The following is a 22761-nucleotide window of genomic DNA, read 5'->3' on the forward strand; positions in this document are numbered from 1 at the left end:
CTTCCTGTTCTTTGTAGGATGGGCTGCCCCACTCACCATTTCTGATCTCTTGTCTTTCATCCACTCACCCCCAATCCTTAGATTTCTTGGGCTTCTGGACACTGTCCCTTAAACCGAGTGTCATTGTGGGACACCATGGTGAAGCCCCTGGGAATCAATGAGCATGTACTGTGGTAACATATCCTGTGTAGGCTGTGAGTACTAGGGAGGCTTGAATGAGAGGGTGAAAGCGAATGAATAGAGTCAAAATACTTGATGTACATGTGGGAACAAGAAAGCGTATTGAGATTGGTTTGGGAAAGGGGAGGAGAGGATAAGGGAATGAATATAATCAAGATACATCAAATGCAAAAATGGACATGTCAAGATGCAACTTCTTTGTACAACTAACTGATACCAATTAAAAATAACTCTGTCACTCTGAACCTTTAACTAGATTATATTCTTTGAAATATCTAATCACCCATTCAGTCAGCATTCAATAATTGAACATCTATTATGTTATAGATACAGTGCTAAGTATGGAGTAATTAAGAGTTATGTAAGACTTGGCATTGTCCTAAAGAATTTATTTCCTAGTGGAGAAAACAGATGAGCAAATTGCATGGTGTCTTGAGAGCAGATGACAAGGTAATCTGCAGAGAGAACAACTAATAGGAGAACTTGGGAGTCAATGAAAGCTTCCTGAGGGTAGTAATGCTTAACTTTTGAAGGAGAAATAGAAGTTAGTCCAGGAATGCTGGGATACATGCTGTAGTATGCAGGACACTCAACCAGAGGAAAATTGCCTTATTCATCTCAAAATGGGGCCATGTTCCCTGTGGCTTAAAAACCCATGTGCATGGTACATGAGCCTCTCCAGTTTATTGGGGGTGTGTAGAGTTTTCCAGTGTTTGTTTCATGTTTTTCCAGAGGCAGACAGTAATTTCTTCAGATGTGACATGCCTTTGGGGACTGGGCAGGTCAGTGTGTTCTTGGGCCATGCCATCATTTTTTTTAAGGAAGTGATTCCCATTTTGAGATGATCAAACACCCCACCCAATCCGTAGCAAGCTCTAGAGACTCACTGTTCCTTAGTGCCTGGGGTGGGAGACTATATGGAGATATTAGATCAAGGCTGTCTCAAGTGTCCACCCTAAGGAAATTGCCCAGAAGTCCAGTGATTTTAATGATGAAGGTTATTTTCTTTGAGAGGGTATTCCATCATCATTCAACCATGGGGGAATGCCAATGGCAGTGGGAACTTTTTAGTTCACTGCCTCTTCCAGAAGTTTCCACTGGTAAAAATCACAAGTACCACCTCATTACCAAAGTAGGTCACTAGAATTCAGTTATAACTAAACTGTCTTGATTATTTTATGCCCTTTTATGTATCTAAATGAAAGAAACACTAAAATGGAGTGTCTACTAGATAACTTAAATATCAGACACTCTGTTTAGGGGAGGGGTTCCTGACTACTGTGTCACAGGAGTTCTCTAATGACCCAGTAAGTAATTGTCCAATATGTTATTGTCCAAGAGATTAAATATCTCATCCTAGTTTCAGCTGGAAAGGGAAATTTTAACCAAGAATACTATGACTATGTTATATAATTGTAATTACATTCCAAGTTTCATCCTAGAGGCTGCTGGTCAAGGTTTGTGTTTTACCTCAATGTTTGCACAAAACATATACTGTGTTATATATTCATTCAGAATTTTGTCTACTGCTTCCTGATCCTGTATGAGGAAATGAAGGCTCAACCATCTTGTCATCCATATAGTTAGGTGGTCTGGGCCCATTGACTTGGAAGGTGAGGTGAGAAAAGAGCCTTTTTCTTTGATTCCTTGTCATGAATGTCTGTAGGGTTGACCTCTCCAACTCTACAGGAGTTGATGATGTCAGTTGTCCGTTCACAGTTAGTGATGAGTTGGGTAGATGGCTGATTGCTTATGTTCCTCTGCATTGTCATCTTAGAATTCTAGACTAAGAATTGGTGGAGTGATGGAGGATGAAGATGATTATATCTGAACTATAGAGTGAATTCAACCCCAATCTAGACTCTACTGGTACCAGTAAAAACACATGAGATGGAAAAAGCAAAAATGAGGTGCAAGCATGAGGAAGCTTCTTTTGTTGCGTGGTTTCTTGTCTCTCAGCCACCTTTCTACCTTTCACTGTGAGGGATGTGCTATAGCCATTGGGCTAGGCCCTCATGGTCAGTTAAATGATCTACGTCATAGTAACTCAAATATTCACTCCTGGGTGGCTAGAATGGAAGCTATAACTGTAGAAATGTTGTTAATACCTTCTCCCTACTTAGAGAATGAAAGAAGCAACATTTTAGGACAAGAATAATAAGAATTATTATTCTAACTCATTTTACAGAGTCTATGAACAAAAAGAGAGAAATGGACCCAAATCAATATTTAAATCCTATTGGTAAAATAGGAGTTAGGCCTATAATCCTAGCTACTCAGAAGGCTGAGATCTGAGAATTGTGTTTCAAGGCCAACACAGGCAGAAAAGTCCCATTAGATTTGTATCTCCAATTAACAGGGGGGAAAATGCCCAAAATGGAGGTGTGGCTCAAGTGCAGAGTGCAATACTATTTTTTTTTTTGGTGGTGGGGCTTGAACTCTAGGCCTGGGCCCTATCCCTGAACTCTTCAACTCAAGGCTACCACCCTACTCCTTGAGCCACAGCTCCATTTCTGATTTTCTAGTGGTTAATTGGAGATAAGAGTTTCATGGACTTTAGTGCCTGGGCTGGCTTTGAATCATGATCCTCAGATATCAGCCTCTTGAGTAGCTAGGATTACAGATGTGAGCCACTGTGCCCGGCTTTGAGTGCCATCCTTGAATGAAAAGTCCAGTGAGAATGGTAGTCCCTGAGCTCTTATAGCAAAAATATATCCCTCCCATTTACAGCACCCACTCTTCTCTGTGGTTATAGTTAATTAAGTCTACCTCTGGTTTATCCTCACACCATCTCTGATACCATCAGTCAGTGCCTGTCTAGGATTCTTAACATAAACCTGATTTTCAGTCTCATTAGATCTTGCTTTGCTTTCCACATCCATGCCCCACCTGCTCTGAAGTAGCTCTAAACTCTTCTTTTTTAGCCAGATCCTCTGATAGGAAGGAGTCTAGGAAGAGATGTCTTCCTTGCAAAGTCTAGAAACACTCACAGCGGGACCTTTGTACAAAATACTTCTGTGGCTTAGTGAAGGGACACAGTGACTGCAAATGGTCCAAGGAGTCTGAGAGGGAGGTTGGATGTGAGAGTCTCTAGGTTTTACACTTTTGATCTGTGAGGGTGCAGGAACCACCAGTGAGAGACTTACTTCTTGTTCAATGAACAACTAGTTTCCTATGAAACAAGGGCTTTATAGGATCTAGCAAGGACACAGACTGCAGGGAATATCAGGCTGCCTTGGGGTTCCAGGACCTTTTACTACAAGGATGGAGTGTTCTTCAGGGAAGTGGAGAAACCCAGGCTGTGGGAGATTCCGAACTACAAAGGATACCACATGGTGCTCAGTATTCAGGATGTCTGACATCTGACATCCTTAGCCAAACACAATGACTGTCTTAGAGGGAGATCTCCTGATCTTTAAGAGGGATGTTTGTGTTCTTCCCTGTCTTCCTAGGTCCTCAGGCCTGAGAGGAGGGTGGTTGGTCAGTCGTAGTCAGCAAAGGGGCAGAGGAGTGATGCCCAATGTAGACTTCACTTCCTCACGGCAAAAGCTCTGGTTGCTTGCCAGCTCCCCGAAGGGATGTTCTGTTCCCACCTCATTGAGTCAGTGAAGGAGGAAAAGGCAATTAATGCCAGATGAGGCGACATAGGAACGTGCATTGCAAGAAATCTGAGTCCAATGCCACATCTGATGAGCCTGTCATTAGAGGCTTTGGGCAGAGCAGGAAAATCAACTGCTAATGAAAAGGAGAGTCTGCCAGTATCCCAGCACTGAGCACGTGTCTCATCCAGTGTCCCCTTTGAGGCCCAGAACTGGATTCACACAGTAAGCTGAGTATGCCACTGAAACAACACTCATGCGGACTCGCATGAGAAAGAGAACTGGGCAACAGTCACAGAACAAACAGCTGTTTAAATCAATGGAGAGGCTAAGGCCGATGGAAATAACAAGCCTCATTATTAACATTTGAAATGATCCCAGCAGCTGGACCATCACATGGCCCCAGTTTGTTGAGCAACGGAGGCCACTGGCAGTGACCCCTTTGGCATTCAAGCACATCATAGAGTACTCTTCATCCAGGATGTACCCCCCCCCAATAAAAAAAGTGAGGTAACTAATGGTTGCAGAGAGTATTTGGTTCTGGGAAAATGGTGTTCTCAAGCCTGGAGTAGCCCGTCAAATTCTTTATTGCTTTGTTCCATTTGTACAGCCATAAGGATTTAGGAAGTAGGCATCAAGGAAGGATTAGTATGTCCCGTGACTCACTGTGTTGATCTAATGGACCTGTCTAGACCATGACTTACCCTTTTCTGTTCTTGCTCAGAAAGCAAACTCTGAGCATGCTGAGACCTCAGGTCTTCCATCGGTCCAGTTCACTGCCCCTGATACCCATATTTGTTTCTTGCTGAGAACAGGGACAGTCATGCGCTTTTCATCCTCATGATGGTGGTAGGCCCAGCATTAGTTACTAGGTGTTTTTAAATCAGTGCTTATGCTGGTATCCAACATGTAGACCCCACAGGTGGCATCTAGGAGGTGTACCTATTTCTATATTGAGTATATCTTATTAAATCCATCCTTTAAGCCGTTATAAATCCTCCCTGAATTCTCCCTTCACCTGTCCAGATCTGGGTTAGGTTTTATCCTAGTGATTTCCCCTAACTTGGAACTTGTGCATTCAGGACTTCTAAGATGTTCTGTCATGGCCTAAAGCAGACCATTAGGCATGCATCATCATTATCCACCTAAGAAATATATGCCACAGATAGGCACTGGTACCTCATGCCTATAATCTTTGCTACTCAGGAGGCTGAGATCTGAGGATTAAGGTTTGAAGCCAGCCTGCGTAAGAAAGTCTAAGAGATTCTTTTTTTTTTTTTTTTTTGCCAGTCCTGGGCTTGAGCTCAGGGCCTGAGCACTGTCCTTGGACTTTCTCAAGGCTAGAGCTCTACCACTTGAGCCTCAGCACCACTTCCGGCTTTTTTTCTATGTATGTGGTACCAAGGAATCGAACCCGGGTCTTCGTGCATGCTAGGCAAGCACTTTAACCACTAGGCCAAACTCCCGGCCCTGTCTAAGAGATTCTTGTCTCCATTTAACCACCCAAAAAGCTGAAAATGGATGTTTAACTCAAGTGGTAAAGCATCAGCCTTGAGGGAGAAAGGTAAGGGACAGTGCTCATGTCCTGAGTTCAAATTTCAGTACACACACACACACACACACACACACACACACACACGCACACAAAACACGTGAAATGGGTTCAGCCACAGCTAAAAGTGAGATGTGTATGTGTACCTAGTATGCTTTTACTTTAGCATGAGTGTTTTTATGTGTGAAGCTGTCATCTGTCTGCTCATGTGAAGGTAGTTTATAAAGTATGCATGCTCTTTCTGAGGCAGCTCTATATTAATAGTATGTTATATTACCCTTCCAGACTCTCCTTAGGTTCTGAGGCATGCAGTGATTTTTTACAGTGAATTTGAGGGTTATTCCCTGTGTTCCCAACTATAAGCTAATGCCAGGCTTTAGAGATTATTTCCTCTGTGCATATGTCAGTAGCTGTTTTGTTGTGGTTGTTGTTGTTGTTTGTTTTGTTTTTAGAAGTGAGGAGTGTCTAATTCCAAGGGGGCAAGTTGTAGGGATTCTCTCTATAAATACTTGAGGGCTCATGATATTTGAATGCCACGACTTTGATGTGGCCGTTTTGATTCAGGGCTTCTGAGACATTTTGTCACAGTCTAAAATGCAAACCACTAAGCAAGCAGCAACTTTTACAGATAAGTAATGTGTATAACAGGCATCCAACCACATCTCAAAGTTGGGTGTGGATGGGAACCTAATTATCTGTGCAAAAGTTTTTGCTTTAATGTTGCTGTTTTGATGCCTGATGCTTTCATTACATCATATAAATCTTGCCAGAATGTTTGCTTTAAATTCTTGCTAGTCTCATTTTAATATGAACCATGTGCCTGAGTCTCATTTCAACAGCAGGAGGCAATGCAAATGAGGCAGAAGGAAAGTAGATTAACTATCTCAAGGGGAAGGGAGAGTTTTGCCAATGGCTGACAGAAAATATGTTCAGCATTTTGGAACACATATTACCTCCATTTTTTGGCCATTTCCTGGGTTAGAGTTTCATATGTTGCAAAAATGTTGAAAAATGGGGGGAATCCCAGTGTAAACACAGAAATATGGTAAATCTATGCTAAAAAGATCATTTTGATTATTTTCTCCTGGTGTGCTATAAAAAGTACATTTTCTATCTGTATTACTTAGTAACAGAAGGAAGTACTGTTTGTTGTTCACTCATCTCCAAAGCCATCATCTGTAGGCTGGGAGCATGGCCTGTTCTCTTCTTTTGGTGGTCTCAGCAGTCAGTACTGCCAACAAATGCCAGGAAGTCAGACATTTGTGCCTCAATGATGATCCAGAAAAAGAGAAACATAGGGCATTAAGAATACACTAAGAAAAAAAAAAGAATACACTAAGAGCCTTACATTTTGATTGATATTTTCATCTAAGTATTCCACCCAACTGTGCAACATCAGTCCCAATCTAAAACTTTTCTGGTAGCAAGAATATTGAGGAGCCTGCTATGAAATTGTAAGGCATTAGGCATTTGAGGCCTAAGTATTACCTCTAAGACTAGAAGCTATGTTTTTTGTGTCTTATTGGGTGGATCTTCTCAATTAAGGATTTCCTTGCTATGAACTTGTTAAGTATTGTCTCTTTGTTGTGTCTACTAAAGAGGGATACCCATACCAGGTACTATGATAGCATGCTTTTGTATAATGTTCATGAAATGGATATCAGGCTGTTTTATCTATTCCACATAGCTTATAAATGACATTCTCTCATCCTAAAGCCCCCACTTCCCATTGTAACCTAAGATTCCCAGTCACAGAGCTGCAGTTAAGACTTTGTCTCTGGAGGAAGAGTCACTTTACTCAGTGTCATAGAAGACACTGTGTCATTCATGCAGTGGCAGTACTCTGTCCTTCTAGTTGCTCAAGCTATCTTTTTCCTTTGTCAAATGATGATGGTTGTAAATGACCGTGACACAGAAGTCCTACATTTGTGGAAGTCAAAAATCTGCCCACCCTATGTCATTGTCTCAGCTTCACTGTGAAATCTTGCCAGTTTGGGAGATGACAAAGCTGGAGAAGTGCCTCCACTTCTTCACTTCTGGCAAGGGCTCTTTTATGAAGGTAGCTTGTTTGACCTGGGAGAGGAGAAGGATCCATCCAGAAAAGGGCTAAGTTCTATCCATAGGCTATGGGGATCAAAATGATCATTGATGTCATCTTTCTTTTACCTCATGTAGTATCAGCTCGTGCACAGTTCAGCAGAGTCCTGACAACACAATGACCCTTGCAGAACTAGACCAGACTGAACTTTCTTTTAGCGAAATAAACTATCTTTTCCAAAAGACAGGGTAGATTTGGATTATCAGTAGCTATGATTTTTTTAGAGCCCTTTTACTCGACTGTGACTCACCTGTAAATGCCTCCTTGTTGTTAAAGATTGAGAGATTTCAAGCTTTTGGAGGCAAGCAAACCTGAGTGTGAATCTCTATTTCTTACTATCTCCTAACTCCAGCCAACTGTCTCTAGAATGGGTCAGGGACACTTCCCTCCTAGAATTGGTGTGGAATCTGACACTTGGAAAACCCTGCCACATCTGGCCATGTACCTTTCCTCACTATGAAGGTCTGAACAATGAGCATGAAGATACCTGGCTGTGGGTGTTTCTACCATTACGCTTAAGGATGGACTGGAATTCAGCATGGCCTGAGTTATCCTTGTGACAGCAGAGGCCCTACAGGTATACAGAGAGTCATTCGCTGGCTCTAATCACCATCTTCACTTCTGTCCTAGTGCCAACAATATGCCCAAGCAGGTGGAAGTACGTATGCACGACAGCCACCTCAGCTCAGAGGAGCCCAAGCACCGAAACCTGGGCCTGCGCCTGTGTGACAAACTGGGGAAGAACCTCCTGCTTTCACTGACAGTGTTTGGTAGGTGTCCACCCCATCATTCTTCACCAGGCTCTGCTGCCTTGGATAATTATCTAACAGGGAAGGGGGATGATGCATACTTTGCTGGAGGCCTTGTCTTTCCAGGCATCCCTGGGTGCTATTACCTGTCTTGACCCAATCTAACCATGTGTCTCCTCTTGGATTCAGTGGTTCTACTGTGGGTGTACATTTCCTGCAATTGTGTTAGCATGAACATTCAAAGGCTATGCTCTCTCAGTCTGTGGTTTGGATTGTCATAAGAGAGGCCCTGGAACATGCAGCTTACAAGGTGATCCAAAGCATGTAGTCCATAGTCACAGTTAAAGAAACACCTGCATCCATATTGGGGCAGCTGTATCAGGAAATCCCATCAAAGGGCTCCTGAGATCCAACCTGCACCAGACACACCATTGATTGATATCAAAGGAAGTCAGTGCAGTGGAGTGTAGACATGGTGTCTGAGCCAGTACCAGCCTCAGCTCTCAAGTCTTACTGCCCTGTTTCAGGTCTTTCCTGGTGATTGTTCTTTTGTGCAGAGTGTTGATACAGTCTCAGTCTTAGGTTCTCTTCAGGGTTTATTGAAAATAAGATGAATTACAGTTTCTTGTAATGACAGTCATACCAGTTCTCTTCCATATTCCTCCACTCTCACTTAGACTACACAGAAAAACAGTGACAACTCAGCCTCCTCAAGCCCATCACCATCCACTCATACTCATATACACACTGCATTCTGTGGCCTCTTATTTGCTCCAATCATCTCAGATATTAATAGACTAGGGCTAGGACTGCATATTGGTTCTGATTGGCTCATTTTGTGGCAGGAAACCAAGCATGGTTGGGTTTTCCATGGTCTACTTTCCATGTAAGAATATCTCACTCATCATAGGACTTCAAGAAGTTGGACTGTTATGACTTTCACCTGTATTAGATAAAAGATGTACCAAATGTTCAGCCACATCACCCCCTCCATCTTTGAAGAATTAACTCCATAGCCCATATATATGCCTGTGAGTTCTTCCTTCTGACCGCCATTGCTGTGATTACCTGCCTTGTGGCTTCCACAGTGGTCCTTTACAATGAATACCCACCTGCTTCAGAGATCTGAAATTTTCCTTCTAGGATCTGTGAGTCTATAAAGTAAAAGGCACTTGGAGGCATCTTTGTTTATTTGACTCCTCCAAAATTATAGATTTTTAGAGTGTTTCCTTGAGATACCATAAAATCAGCAATCTAGCCACTACACAAAATGACCTGGAAGTCAAGGACTTCACTCTGGAGAGTGAAATTACAGGGGACCAAGAAAGCAGAATAGGAGTAGGAGAGAACTTCCTTTTATTTGGCCTCCAGTTAAGAAGAAAGACATAAATTCAATGTCAAGCAAAATGACCAGGCCTGAGCTGGGAGGTAAAACAATATTGTTTATCTACTAAAAAAATCAATAGTCTATATTACTTTAAAATAATTGCGGTGCAGTCTCCCTTGCAATCCCATGAGGCTTTGGGAAGGCAATCCTTGATTCTCCTGCTAGCCATCAAACTCTGCTTCATGTACCTAATGTTTTACAAGCCAGGTGCTATCTCCAAAGGAAAAAAAAAAAACAGGAAAAAGGTCAGAATCACTGATTTAGTCACTGACTTAAGTCCCTAGAATTTTTCATTTGCTAAGGGGGAAAACTAAATTCAGATCTCCCTCTTTTTCCTTCTGAAATAGGTGTCATCCTGGGGGCAGTATGTGGAGGGTTCTTGCGTTTGGCAGCTCCCATCCACCCCGATGTGGTTATGTTAATAGCCTTTCCAGGGGACATACTCATGAGGATGCTGAAGATGCTCATCCTCCCTCTCATCATCTCCAGTTTAATCACAGGTAAGACTACCTGCCTGGTGCTGTTTAGATTGGGTCATGGTCGGGTTCTCGCTGTTAGGTAGAATAGAGCATCTCAGTCTGGTTGAATGAGTGACTGTGATCATGGATGTCATTTTGTTACAGAGCTTTTGGTTTCTTCTCTTTAAGATGACAATAGTTCATTAAAAATAAAAAACTTGCCATCAGGCAGGCATCAATAGCTAATGCCTATTACCCTAGTTACTTGGGAGGCTAAAAATGGGAAAGGCTCAAGTTCAGCCTGAACCAAAAAGTTTGTGAGGCCCTTTTGTTACTCGTAGCTGGGTCTAGTGCTGTATGCTTGTTAGCTTAGCTTAGCTGGTGGGAGCTTACATTGGTAGCATCTCAATTCCAGACCAGCTGGAGCAGAAAACTCTGTAAGATGTCATCTCCACAGAAGGATGCTGGACTCAGTGACACATGTTGGTCATTCCAGCTATAATGAGAAGCCTGAAATGAAAAGATCATAGTCCACAAGCACACCCTATCTGAGGAAGAGAGACACTAGCTTTAAAATAACCATCAAAAAAAAAGCTAGAGGCATGGTTCAGTGGGAAAGTATCTGCCTGACAAACATGAGGCCCAGCGTTCAAACCCCACTGGCAACCACACACACACACACACACTCACACTCACAAAATGCTGCTGTCTACTTTCCATCACAATAAAACAACAAAAAAAGAGAATGCACTACACAGGTTAAAAAGAATGATATCTCTTGTAATTTGAAATAACTCTTTTATAAAACTGGGGTTTTAAGCTCAGGGTTTTGTGCTTGCTAGGTACACTCTCTACTCATGGACTACAATACTAGTCCTTTTTATTATTTTAATTTGTCTTTTGCTGATAGAATCTCATGATAACATTATCCATGTTGGCCTAGAACTGTCATCCTCCTACCTCTTTCTCTCCACTATCAGGGACCATAACTATGTAATACCATACGTAGTTTGTTTTATAGACAAGATCTTGTTAACTTTTTACCCGGCTGACCTTGATCCCTGTCTTAATCTCCTGAGTAATTGGAGGCAAACAGCACCATTCTCATCTCTAGTAAGTTTAGTTTTAGTGTGTGCTTTTCTCATATTTTGAAATTAAGTTTTTCTTCAGAAACAAATAAAGGCAATAAGAATGATTATTTATCACGATAGAGAAGGATGCCAATCAAAAATAAGTGAAATAAATGTTAGATAGGAAAGCCCATTAAGTTTTCTCCAGAATAAAGAACCTTAATATGTATCAGCATGCTTAGTTACATTAGGCTAAAAATTATTTTATTTGAGGTAATCTTTTTCCTTTAATGGGCTCAAATTTCTTACTATATTATATTGCTCAAACAAGGTGCTAGTTTCATGTCAAGCTGTGAATTAAGCATACAAAGCTATTCCTTCCTCCATATCTCACAATCAATTATAAAGTGACAGACATTGTCCCTATGGACTAGACACCAAAAGAAGGAGTGGGGTCCTACTAATGCCAGCAGACTGCAATGCTAAGAGGTTGCTTAGTCTATGACCTCATAGAAGGTTGACCAGTTGACCCAGTGATCAGAAACACCAGTTTACTAGGTGAAATATATATGAGATCTCTGGGGTCTTATTTATCCCTAAACTGACCAAATCTGGGCTTTGAACATAAAAAATGCTGCTCTCCAAACTAGACTAAACATTCTCTACTCACAAATTGCATGGAGATGTATCTAGTAAGGAATTCTGGCTCCCGTTACCCAGAATACCACTGCAGGTTGTAGAGAGAAGCAGATCACAGAGGTTAGATCAACTCACAGAAGGTCACAGCAATGACTTACTCCCCCCAACATCCCCCCTGCCACAACCCCAGGAATGGCAGATCCCTGGAACAGGGTTGTGTTTCTCTCTTTAGCAAAAGCAGGAACTGAAACCAGGAAGTGGAGAAGGTGAAGAAACAAGTGGTGAAAACCCCAGTGGAGTTTTTGTGACTTGCTTGGGGTTTTCTCTGACCTTCCTTGGTACAGATGATATAGCACAGCTGTTTGCTACTTTGTACACGAGCTCATTCTCCAATTCTTGCCTGGGGCTGGCAAATGAGGGGTGCTGGAGCTTGGCCTTGGACTCCCCATGTCAGTTACTAGCAAGGTACTCAAAAGACATTTGGACTGTGACCTGGATCTGCAGCTCTTTATTTTTCCTAAGTAAGGCCATTAGCAAGGACATTAAATAATACTAATTAAGTCATGAAAGACTAGCATGACCAAACAATGACTGCTTTTTCAAGGAAGGGGGTATTCAAGTGGAAAACACAGTCTCAGAATTAGAAATGCAGTGGGGTCAATGTTAATTTAGGCCACTGTGGCAGATCAACGAATAAGTAGAAGACCAATAGTTTGCATACCATGAAGTTCATCATCACCAACGCTCCAAAGTTCTCAGGAATCTCAAAAATAACTTTGACAAATAAAATGATAACCCATCAAAGATCTGGGTAGTCAGGAATTTAATGAATTGTGAAGGCAGTTGACGACTAATGTGAGGGTTCTAGATAGACAGAGGTGGGCCCCCTATCAGAAACATAGCAATTAATCCTTTGGGATTTCTTTCCTACACAGGATTGTCAGGCCTGGATGCTAAAGCCAGTGGCCGCCTAGGGACCAGAGCCATGGTCTATTATATGTCCACTACCATCATCGCTGCTGTGTTGGGTGTCATCCTTGTCTTGGCCATCCACCCCGGCAACCCCAAACTCAAAAAGCAGTTGGGACCTGGGAAGAAGAACGATGAAGTGTCCAGTCTCGATGCCTTCCTGGATCTTATTCGAAATCTCTTCCCAGAAAACCTGGTCCAAGCCTGTTTCCAACAGGTAACCCAAAATGTTGCTGTTCTCTTTTCTCCAATCTTCTATATGGATTTAAAAGCCTTTTCCACCCCGAGTAGCAATTTTATTCATGATTAATTATTTCTGTCTAGGCCTAGGGGTTCTTGGAGGCATTCTGGGGCAGACTTTTGGGGCTGCAGTCTTGTAGGATTTTTTCCTTCTGATTACTTAGTATCATTTTGCTCTGAGTCTCTTTTTTTTTTCTTTTCTCTATTTCTTCCTTTCCTTTTATTTCTTAGAGGTACATTTCTTCTATATCTTCTTCTTCTTCTTCTTCTTCTTCTTCTTCTTCTTCTTCTTCTTCTTCTTCTCCTCCTCCTCCTCCTCCTCCTCCTCCTCCTCCTCCTCTTCTCCCTTCTCTCCTCCTCTCCTCCTCTCCTCCTCTCCTCCTCTCTTCCTCTTCTCTTCTTCCTCCTCCTGCTGCTTCTCCTCCTCCTCCTCCTCTTTTTCCTCCTCTCCTCCACCTCTTCTCCTTTGCTTCTTCCTTTTCTCTTTCCTTCTTCCTTCTTCTCTTGTACCAGGTCTTAAACTCAGGTTCTCACACTTGCTCAGCCTTCTTGCTCACACATGATCCCCTAATACTGAACCACATGTCCCCGGGTTTTTCTAGTTAATTGCAGATGAAATCTCAGACATTTTTATCCAGTCTGTCTTCACAATGTAAACCTCAGATCTCAGCTTATCCATCCTGCTCGCAACTCCATGTTGTGTCCAATGGTTCCCAAGTTAGATTGTTTAGCAAAACTATATGGTGTTTTTTGTTTGTTTTTAATCCAATTCTTATATAATGTTTCATACCTATAATCTCAGCTACATGGGAAGAAGAGGTGGGAAGATTGTGATCAAGGTCTACTGAGAAGCAAGAGCCTGAATGTGAGAAATAGCTAAAGTGAAAAAAATAATAAAGCTGGGGTAGAGCTCTAGTAACAGAGCACTTGTCTGGAAAATGGGAGACTCTAAGGGTTCAGTTTGGATGCTTTAGAAATTGCTGAAAAATCATAACTCCAAACAACATACAATCACAACTACTCTCAACATATAACTACAACCACATTACTCAACATACAATTACCACACATACCCATAAAAATACAAGATACAACTACTCTACAAAATCAGAATCTATTACCAATTTCCAAGATAAATCATGGGCTTTGGTATTTTTTAAGATGAGGAAATATTTCATACAGATTATAAAAAGTTTAATTAGCATAGAAGCACAGAAAATATAGACTAGAAGCTCCCTTCTACCTCTTAGGAGTTATTCATGTTGAGAATTTGGCTTAACCCACTATGTTTTCTTTGCTAAATATGCACATGTGCATGGTCTTTGGAAAGATTCAGCCAGAATGGGAATAAATCCTTCATACAGTATTATCCCTTGCCTTTTCAACTAACAGTGTTTAAGAATGCATTATTCCCTTTTGCATAATTGCATAAGGTTTCTAAAGAATGAATTCCTGGAAGTGCAAATGTCCTGACATTGAATTTTCTGGGTGTTACCAAATGGCATTACAGGAGATTTTTGGCAATGGGTGCTTTGATCAACTGTACATATGTGTACATATTTTTAAAACTTAGTGTGTTTTTTGCAATGGATGATTGTGATAAGTAGAACTACTGAGAAGTAGTCCCCCATCCTTGGCCCATTTTCTGTCCCAAGGCCAACTTAGGTATATAAGCTGAAGCAGTTGCCATTAACCCAGGAATGGGCCAAACTGAAGCCATTTCCAAAGGACCAGGAAATGTAAAAGAGCAGCATATATTCCCAGCGATTGGAAAGTATGTCATCCAATTAGTCAAGAAAAAGGAAGGAGTGGTGTGTGTGTGAGACTACTGTGTGGGGAGTGGATACTGTGAAGTGAGTGGAGAAAGATAAAACCCAGCTCAGGCACTTTCTTGTTGGCCTTGGGTAACTTAGATTTTTATTAAGAAGGTTTGAGTCAGAAAGAGACTATTTAAAAAAAATTTTTTTTAATCTGAAGACTGGATCTGAAGAATCAGAGCCCCAAGCCAGCCCAGATTTAAAAAAAAGCCTGTGAGACTATATCTCTAAAATAATCAGTAAAAAGCTGAGCTGGAAGCATGGCTCAAATTATAGAACTCCAGCTAAGGAAACAAACAAGCAAGCTATGCTGCAAGCATGAGCTCTGTGTTCAATCTCCAATATCTAACCCATCACCTGTAACAAAAAAAAAGGCAATCCAGCGGTATGGATATGAGTAGCTACAATTATGATTAGTGAGGGCAGACAAGAGGGAGGGTGGATAGATAAGTTCCAAGGAGGCTTTGGCCATGTCAGGTAAGACAGGATGATGGCTTGGATTCAGGAAGACCAGAATGGACAGTCTGATGGGAGCTGTCCAATTCAAATAGGCTCTGTGAATCAAGATCTCAGACTGAGGACTCAGTTTGTATGTCAGGACTTCCATCTCTTTGGTTTCATCTGATCCCTCTGGCTGGTGCTTTTGAAAGCTGGATTTTGGAGTCAAACATGACTGGTTTAGAATTCAGCTATCACAGCAAACTAGTGATCTGCTCTTGAGTTTGTTATTTATAAAAGATAATGGATGTAAAACCAAGAGTACGCAGCTTCTTACCTAATCCAGGCAGCTGCCATTTGTCTAAGTCTATAACCTCCAATTAGAGGTTCCTAACTTCTAGTTACCCCAAAACTTCACCTTTTTTAGCATCCTAAGATGAGCAGCAGCTTTCTTTATAGGAGCATGACTCTGTTGTTTCTAGAAACTTCCCTTGGGCTATCTTTGTCACCATGACCTAGACCCAGGACCCAGTCGGCTGCCTTCTCTCTTTGCACAGCTAGCCCTGGGCTTTCTTTCTTCCTCCCACACGTACTTGTGGGCAGGTTAGCAAAGAGAACACCTGCTTCACCTTCAAGAAGGTTACCCTCCCTTCTCTCCCAGTCTTGTTCCCAAAGGTTCAGCTCCACAAGAATGGAGTCTGCATAGTTTAACATACAGTATAGGCCATAGAAAGAACTCCATGATGATCAGGCCATTTGAGGTTAAGCCTGAGCTCTGCCAAGAACAATGATGTCCGAAGAGTCACTTGACTTCTCCACACATCCTCTTCTGTCTCTATTCAGGGTGTCACCATCTGTCACCTTCTCTATGCCAGCCCTGACATTCTAGGATTTTGCATGAATTCTATTTTGATGTCACTGGAGGTGGTAGTTTTTAGGTTGAGATAAGGATTTTCACAGCAATCTGCATGCAGGGTGCCTGACACCTTTAAAAATAGGAGCTTTGCTATGGATGTCGAGGAACAGCGAGAGAGGCTAGGGAAACATCCAGCTGGCTGGCACCAGTGCTTCGAGGGAGTGGGTATTTTCCCATCTTGCAATGAAATCCAAACTGTAAGCACATGTTCCCTTCATGGTGATTTCTGGAAGCTGTCATCCCTGGTGCCAAGATGGTGATCCCCAGTAGATCCTGGCTCTGAAAGAAGTCCACACAGAGGGCTCATATCTGATGGCTATGTCCAGCGGGCAGGGAGGGCTATTTCATTGGGTCTCTTAACTTTGTAATGCATCAAAACTTTATTATTATTATTATATATTGTTATTATTATTATCTCTGAAGAAAAAGACAACCAACGTCCAATTTTAAGCTTAGATCTCTGCATTAGGCCACATTGGTACAGTTCATTAGTTTTATACACTCATTATGTATATAGTACAACATTTTGACATATAAAATATTTTCCAAGTTTTGTCTGGGCAAAGATGTAAATATAAATTTGTATTTACATATGAGTATAAAAGTATGCTGGGGCCGGAAGTTTGGCCTAGTGGTAGAGTGCTTGCCTACCATGCACAAAGACCTGGGTTCAATTCCTTGGTACCACATACATAGGAAAAATCCGGAAGTGGTGCTGAGGCTCAAGTAGTAGAGTGCTAGCCTTGAGAAAGCCCAAGGACAGTGCTCAGGCCCTGAGCCCAAGTCCAGAACTGGCAAAAAAAAAAAAAAAGTATGTTTAACTTATAGCAAACTTTAAAATACACGACTGGCTGAGCCAGGAACCGGTGGCTCATGCTTGTTAATCCTAGCAACTCAGGAGGCTGAGATCTGAGGATTGTAGTTCAGAGCCAGGCTAGGCAGGAAAATTCGTGAGACTCTTATCTCCAATTAACCACCAGAAAAACTGAAAGTGGAGCTGTGGTTTAAAGTTGTAGAGCAGCTAGCTGAGCAAAAAAACTCAGGGATAGTGACTTATGATCAACAAAAAACAAAACAAAAAGACCAAATGGCTGTTTGATAAAACGTCATTTTTGTGTTCTCCCTGCCTCTATTTTATTAGATTCAGACAGTGACGAAGAAAGTCCTGGTGGCCCCTCAGCCTGAAGAGGCCAATGCAACCAACGCTGTCATCTCCCTGTTGAATGAGACTGCCACTGAGACCTCTGAGGAAACTAAGATGGTTATTAAGAAGGGCCTGGAGTTCAAGGATGGGATGAATGTCTTGGGTAAGCCAGCTGGTTCTGGAGTTCATTGTCTTCTGTCCCCTGAGGACCACCAGCCTTCCCTGGCCCTCTGCATGTCCCTCTGAGCATTTCACTCCCTACTCAGAAAAAAACAGTAACCATCTCTCCTCTAGGGGGAGCAGGAGACACTCTTTGGAGAATGATTTGAGGGTTACTGCAACTGGAGGCAGAGGGATGGAGGAAGAGGAAGGGGAGAAGGTAGGAGATGACTCTGAGGGGACTAGAAGTCAAGTATGAGATGAGAAAACAGGAGTGGACTGACATTTGTTGGAGAGGACATTTCTTCACTCTCTACATACTTTCAGAGAGTCATTTTAGCTGAATCTCCATTTGATAAACTGGTACAATAATTTCTTTTTTTTTTTTTTTAAAAAAAAAGGTATTTCTGTCTGCTGGGCTGTCCCATACCAACTCCCACAAGCTGTCAACAAATGAAAAGTCGTCAGTATTTTAAAGTATAGATATGTAGCCCAGAGGGCTTTGTGGATTATCTTGTTTAACTTCCTGAGATTCCAATGAGCCCTTTTCCCCCAGGCTGGTGCTTTCTTAGCATGCCAGACACGTTCTTCATCTGCAACTGGACAGATCTGGGTTTGGAGACTTTAGGGGACCCCTCCCATCAGACGTTGGGCAAATTGCTCCACTTCTGAGCTTTAGTCTGTTTGGTAGACTGTTATGTGGAGATGGGGCATACAGAACAGAATGATGCCTGCCATGAGCTCATTCAGATGTGCTGTGTTTATGGTTAGAAGTGGGCAGGAAGGTCAGGTGCCCCAAGTGGGGTACTTAGGAGGCTGAGATCTATCCAAGGATCCTGGTTTGAAGCCAGTCTGGGCAGGAAAGTCTATGAGACTCTTACTTTCAATTACTCACCAAAAAGCCAGAAGTGGGACTATGGTTCAAATGGTAGAGCATTAGCCTTCAGCAAAAGGAGCTGGTGAGACAGTGTTCAGGTCCTGAGTTCAAATTCCAGGGTTGGCATACCCAAAACTGGTGGTGGGAAGCAGAAGAATTTCATCAGAAAATACCCTTTCCCTATGTGAGTGGCTACAATTTGTTCAGTTTACACCCTACTTACCTACTTTATGATGAATCTACTCTCCTCTATGACCCCTACCACTTTTAGAATGACACCGCAAGACAAGGTGAAGGGACCATTTATCCACAAGATAGCAAAAATGGGGAATCTGGATTTCTTTTGTTAAAATCTTTTTTCTTTAAATTATTATTAAAAAGGTAATGTAGAGAGGGGCTACAGTTACTTAAGTCAGGTAATGAGTCCATTTCTTTTTGGAAAGTGTCACCCCTTCCCTTGTTCTCTCAGGAATCTTGTTTTCTAAGCAGGGTCTTCCAAGGAAGATTTCTAAGGGCTCTAGTAAGAGCTGTTGAGAAACAAGTCCTCTCAGTTGTCCTGTCACTGAAGGCATCAAAATGGCTTTGTTTCCTTAGTTTGGTTATCAGATATAATACTGGGTGTCCAAGTTAAATTTGAATTTTAGAGAAGTGGGTATTTCAATGTACAAAGATTATACTGGATATATATGAATACTGGGATAGTGATTCACTGGGTATCTGAAATTCAGAGTGTAATCGGCATCCTGTTTGGTTTTGGTACTTCTGAATTTAGTGGTCCTATTCCCTACCCATCCAGATGGTAGGGGAAGAGGGAGAGGGAACAGGACATGGATGAACAGAAGTGGATCTTGTTTGGTTTGCCCTGACAGGGAGCATTCAGGTAGGAGAGAATGAGAGAGGAGATAAGCTCACTGGGTTCTCAGGTAATAGAGGATCAATAAACATTGTTGACAATCTGGGAGGAGTGGAAGAGCTCCTCTGAAAAGGAAATTTTAAATACAGTCTTAGCCTCCACTCAGCTCAGGAGGAGCACTTCAGTCCAGTTGCCCATATATCTATAACCCTTTCAGGACCCTCTTGACTTTCTTCCTGCTTCTTTGGGTCGTTACCCTCTTTATCCCCACTGTGGAACAGGCTGAGGGCCAATACATTGGGTTGAATTGTGTAGACATTCTTGGATGTTCCTAGAGGCTTGGTGGATTCCAGAAAAAAGTCACATGACTGATGGCAGTGTTGGGGAGATTTACCACCCTTATTGTGTTTTCCACCCCACTGACCAAGTCTCAGAGAGCTTTGTTCAAGAGAAACAAAGCCTCCTCCTCCCCATTCCAGAAGGCCATTCCCATTAGGCAGTGTTCACGAAGAGAAATGGCAGGCATCAATGCCGGTTTCCATCCAAGTACAGTTCAAAGCTGTGCAAAGGAAGTTCCATGGTTGAGAAACTTCACATTTACTAATCATGGCTGAAACATGGTTCTTTCCATGATCTTCCAAGGGAGTGAGGATAGTGATTCTTTTTGTTTTGCTTTATGTGGGTTTTTTTTTCTCCTGTCTTTCTTGTCTTTGGAAATTCCTGATGATTAGCGCTGTAAAAAATACAGATGCAACCCTGACTCTGCCTTCTGCTTATTAAAGAGCCTGTTTGTCTCCGCAGATCCAAAAGAGCCTCCACAATCAATTCTAGCCTCCCAAGTGCTTAACTTCAACTACTCCTTTCTTCTTCTTCTTCTTCTTCTTCTTCTTCTTCTTCTTCTTCTTCTTCTTCTTCTTCTCCTCCTCCTCCTCCTCTTCCTCCTCCTCCTCCTCCTCCTCCTCCTCCTTCTTCTTCTTCTTTTCTCCTCTTCTATACTCATGAATATGGCTAATATGCGTTAACCCGAAGACAAGGTTTCCATCCCAGTTCTTTGGGACCTTAAAACTTGGTACATTTTCTCCTCAAATGGTTTTAACTAAGTATCATTGGCACAGCAAAAGTACTCACAGATGGATTATTTCTCACCACATTTCAAAACAAAGTACACTCCTTGGGCTCAAGAAAGGGGAATAGCTTGAAATTTATTTTATACATTACTGCAGAACTAGTCCATTCCATCCTAGATTGGATCTTCATTAAGTGCTCATCTTTCTTGGACCAATAACTCACTTGTGAAGACATTAGTCAAAGCCTTCTGGCCAATAGTGAAAAGAAGAGATATTACATACCAAGTCTATTAGCATTCCTGTGTGCAAGAGATGAATGGCTAAAGAGAAAGGTTCCTGCAGAGAATGGTTAATCTGGGTCAATAGGTGGTTTGTGTGGAGAGGGCAGTGGTTTTGATGACTAGATAAAGGTAAAAGCCAGCATTTCAGATAGAAAAAAATTCCCCTCTGAAAGAATCAAACAGCTGTGCTATAATTTACCCAATAGAGGTTAAGACTCCTGACATAACTGGATACAATCTACAAAATAAATACAATAGAGAAGGACTAGAAATTGCCAACTAAGACATGGTGGGTATGTGAAAAAGGATGGAGGGAAGAATGAGAAGATATCTCCTACTTCAGAGGGAGAGAAAAAAAACAGTGGACAGGCCAAGTCCTGTAGCTAAGGACAGAGCAACATTGCTTTATAATCCTTGTAAGTAGTCAGAATTAGGTTCCACAGGCTGGGACTAAGGGGTCAGGCACTGGCGAGCACTGTGATGGCAGTGAAAAATCCAGACACCCCAGGAAATACATGAGATATCTGTTAGCCACACAGTATACCCCAGTCTGTAGGTGGGTTGAGGTGAGATACTGAGGAGAAGGTGGAAATGACAAACTGGCATGATAGCAAGGCAACTTTCTGGGGAGAGAAAAGTCAGACCTAGACTTGGAACTAAAGTATTGAGCAGATCTCCAAGATCTCAGACACAGCTGGTGAACCAAAAGCTAACACAGAAATAAGAATGTTAGATTTAACTCAGGGCCTAGGGTTTCTTGACACCAATATCAAGAGAATTGGGACTGAGTTCCTCTGATCCTTCCTGCCTTGGGTTAGAGTTGATTCAAGAGACTGGTGTAGAGATGTGTCATTCAAGTGAAGGAGGAGCCAAGGAGCTAAGAACTGGCAACATTTGGTAATGGAATCTATGTTCTGTATTTCTTATCCTAAAAAAAAAAGAAATAGGTTAAAAAGAAAAGCATTCAAACATGTGTGTGTGTGTGTGTGTGTGTGTGTGTGTGTGTGTATGTATACCAGGACTAGAGCTCAAACTCAGAGCCTGGGCACTATCCCTTAGAATGTTTGCTCAAAGCTAGTGCTGTACCACTTGAGCCATAGCTCCACTTCTGGCTTCTTGATGGTTAATTGGAGATAAGAGTTTTACAGACTTTTCTGCCCAGGCTGGCTTTGAACAATGATTCTGAAATCTCGGTTTTCTGAATACTTAGAATTACAGGCACGAGCCCCCTTGCCTGGTTTAATTGGTCCTTTTGCGTGATGTGATTCACCCAACAGGTCTGATCGGGTTTTTCATTGCTTTTGGCATTGCCATGGGAAAGATGGGTGAGCAGGCAAAACTGATGGTGGAGTTCTTCAACATTTTGAATGAGATTGTAATGAAGTTAGTGATCATGATCATGTGGTAAGTTCACTTATTCTTATGTCATTGTTCTGGGGCATGAGGAGATCTTGGGATGCTTGGGTCTAGAGGATGCTGGAGCCTTCTAGCATGAAAGCCTGTATGTGTACTGATTGGATGGCCCTTTGCAAAGATGTTGAGATAGAGATGGAATCTCTTTCTTTGAGCTTCCTCTAGATATGTTGACTGCTGAGCAAATCGATGCATCATCTGTTTTCCTTGCCTTATGTGTTGAGAATTCATTTTATTGCTTAACATGTCTGCCTTAATTCCAGGCTGTTATAATAAAGTATTATAAACATGGTGGCTTGTACACAACAGAAATTTCTTACTCATAGGTTGAAAGTCTGAGATCAAGTTGTTACTATAGTCAGGTTCTGCTGAGGGTCTTCTTATAGGTTGTAGAGACAAGCCTTTCACTATATCCTCATCTGGTGAAGTAAGAGCAAGTAAGCTCTCAGGAGTCCTTTTTACAAGGGCACTTTTTCAGTCTTTTCCAGCTACTGTAACAAAACACCTCAGACTGTTCAGGAGCTGGTGGCTCATGGCTGTAAATCTAGCTACTATGCATGCTGAGATCTGAGAAGCATGGTTCAAAGCCAAATCAGCCAGTAAAGTCCCTAAGACTTTTATCTCCTATTAACCACCCAAACATGTGGAACTAGAACTGTGGGTCAAGTAGAGGCTTTAAGCAAAGAGCTCCGGGACCATGCCCAGACCCTGAGTTCAAGCCTCCGGACTGGCACAAAACAAACAAACAAAAAGAAATTACATTAGACTGGATAAGACTGACCAATAGAAATGTATTGATCACAGTTCTGGAGACCAACAAGTCCAGATCTGGTGTCTGGAGAGATTTTTCTCAGA

The 22761-nt window shown here is 42.0% G+C and overlaps 1 protein-coding gene across 5 annotated transcripts in view; it reads left to right on the plus strand.

The window, feature by feature from the left end:
* The window catches only part of Slc1a2 (solute carrier family 1 member 2), a 111153-nt gene that overhangs the window by 56455 nt on the left and 31937 nt on the right, over window positions 1-22761 (plus strand). For all 5 annotated transcript variants that reach the window (XM_090347883.1, XM_090347885.1, XM_090347882.1 and 2 more), the window contains exons 2-6: window positions 8060-8199; window positions 9913-10065; window positions 12668-12918; window positions 17254-17419; window positions 21771-21897. In XM_090347883.1, coding sequence (XP_090204009.1) covers window positions 8060-8199; window positions 9913-10065; window positions 12668-12918; window positions 17254-17419; window positions 21771-21897 — 837 coding nt within the window. The remainder of the gene's footprint in view (window positions 1-8059; window positions 8200-9912; window positions 10066-12667; window positions 12919-17253; window positions 17420-21770; window positions 21898-22761) is intronic.

This window comes from Megascapheus bottae, chromosome 16, assembly GCF_031878675.1.
Source record: "Megascapheus bottae isolate mThoBot1 chromosome 16, mThoBot2.hap1, whole genome shotgun sequence".
In the NCBI taxonomy this organism is placed as follows: domain Eukaryota; kingdom Metazoa; phylum Chordata; class Mammalia; order Rodentia; family Geomyidae; genus Megascapheus; species Megascapheus bottae.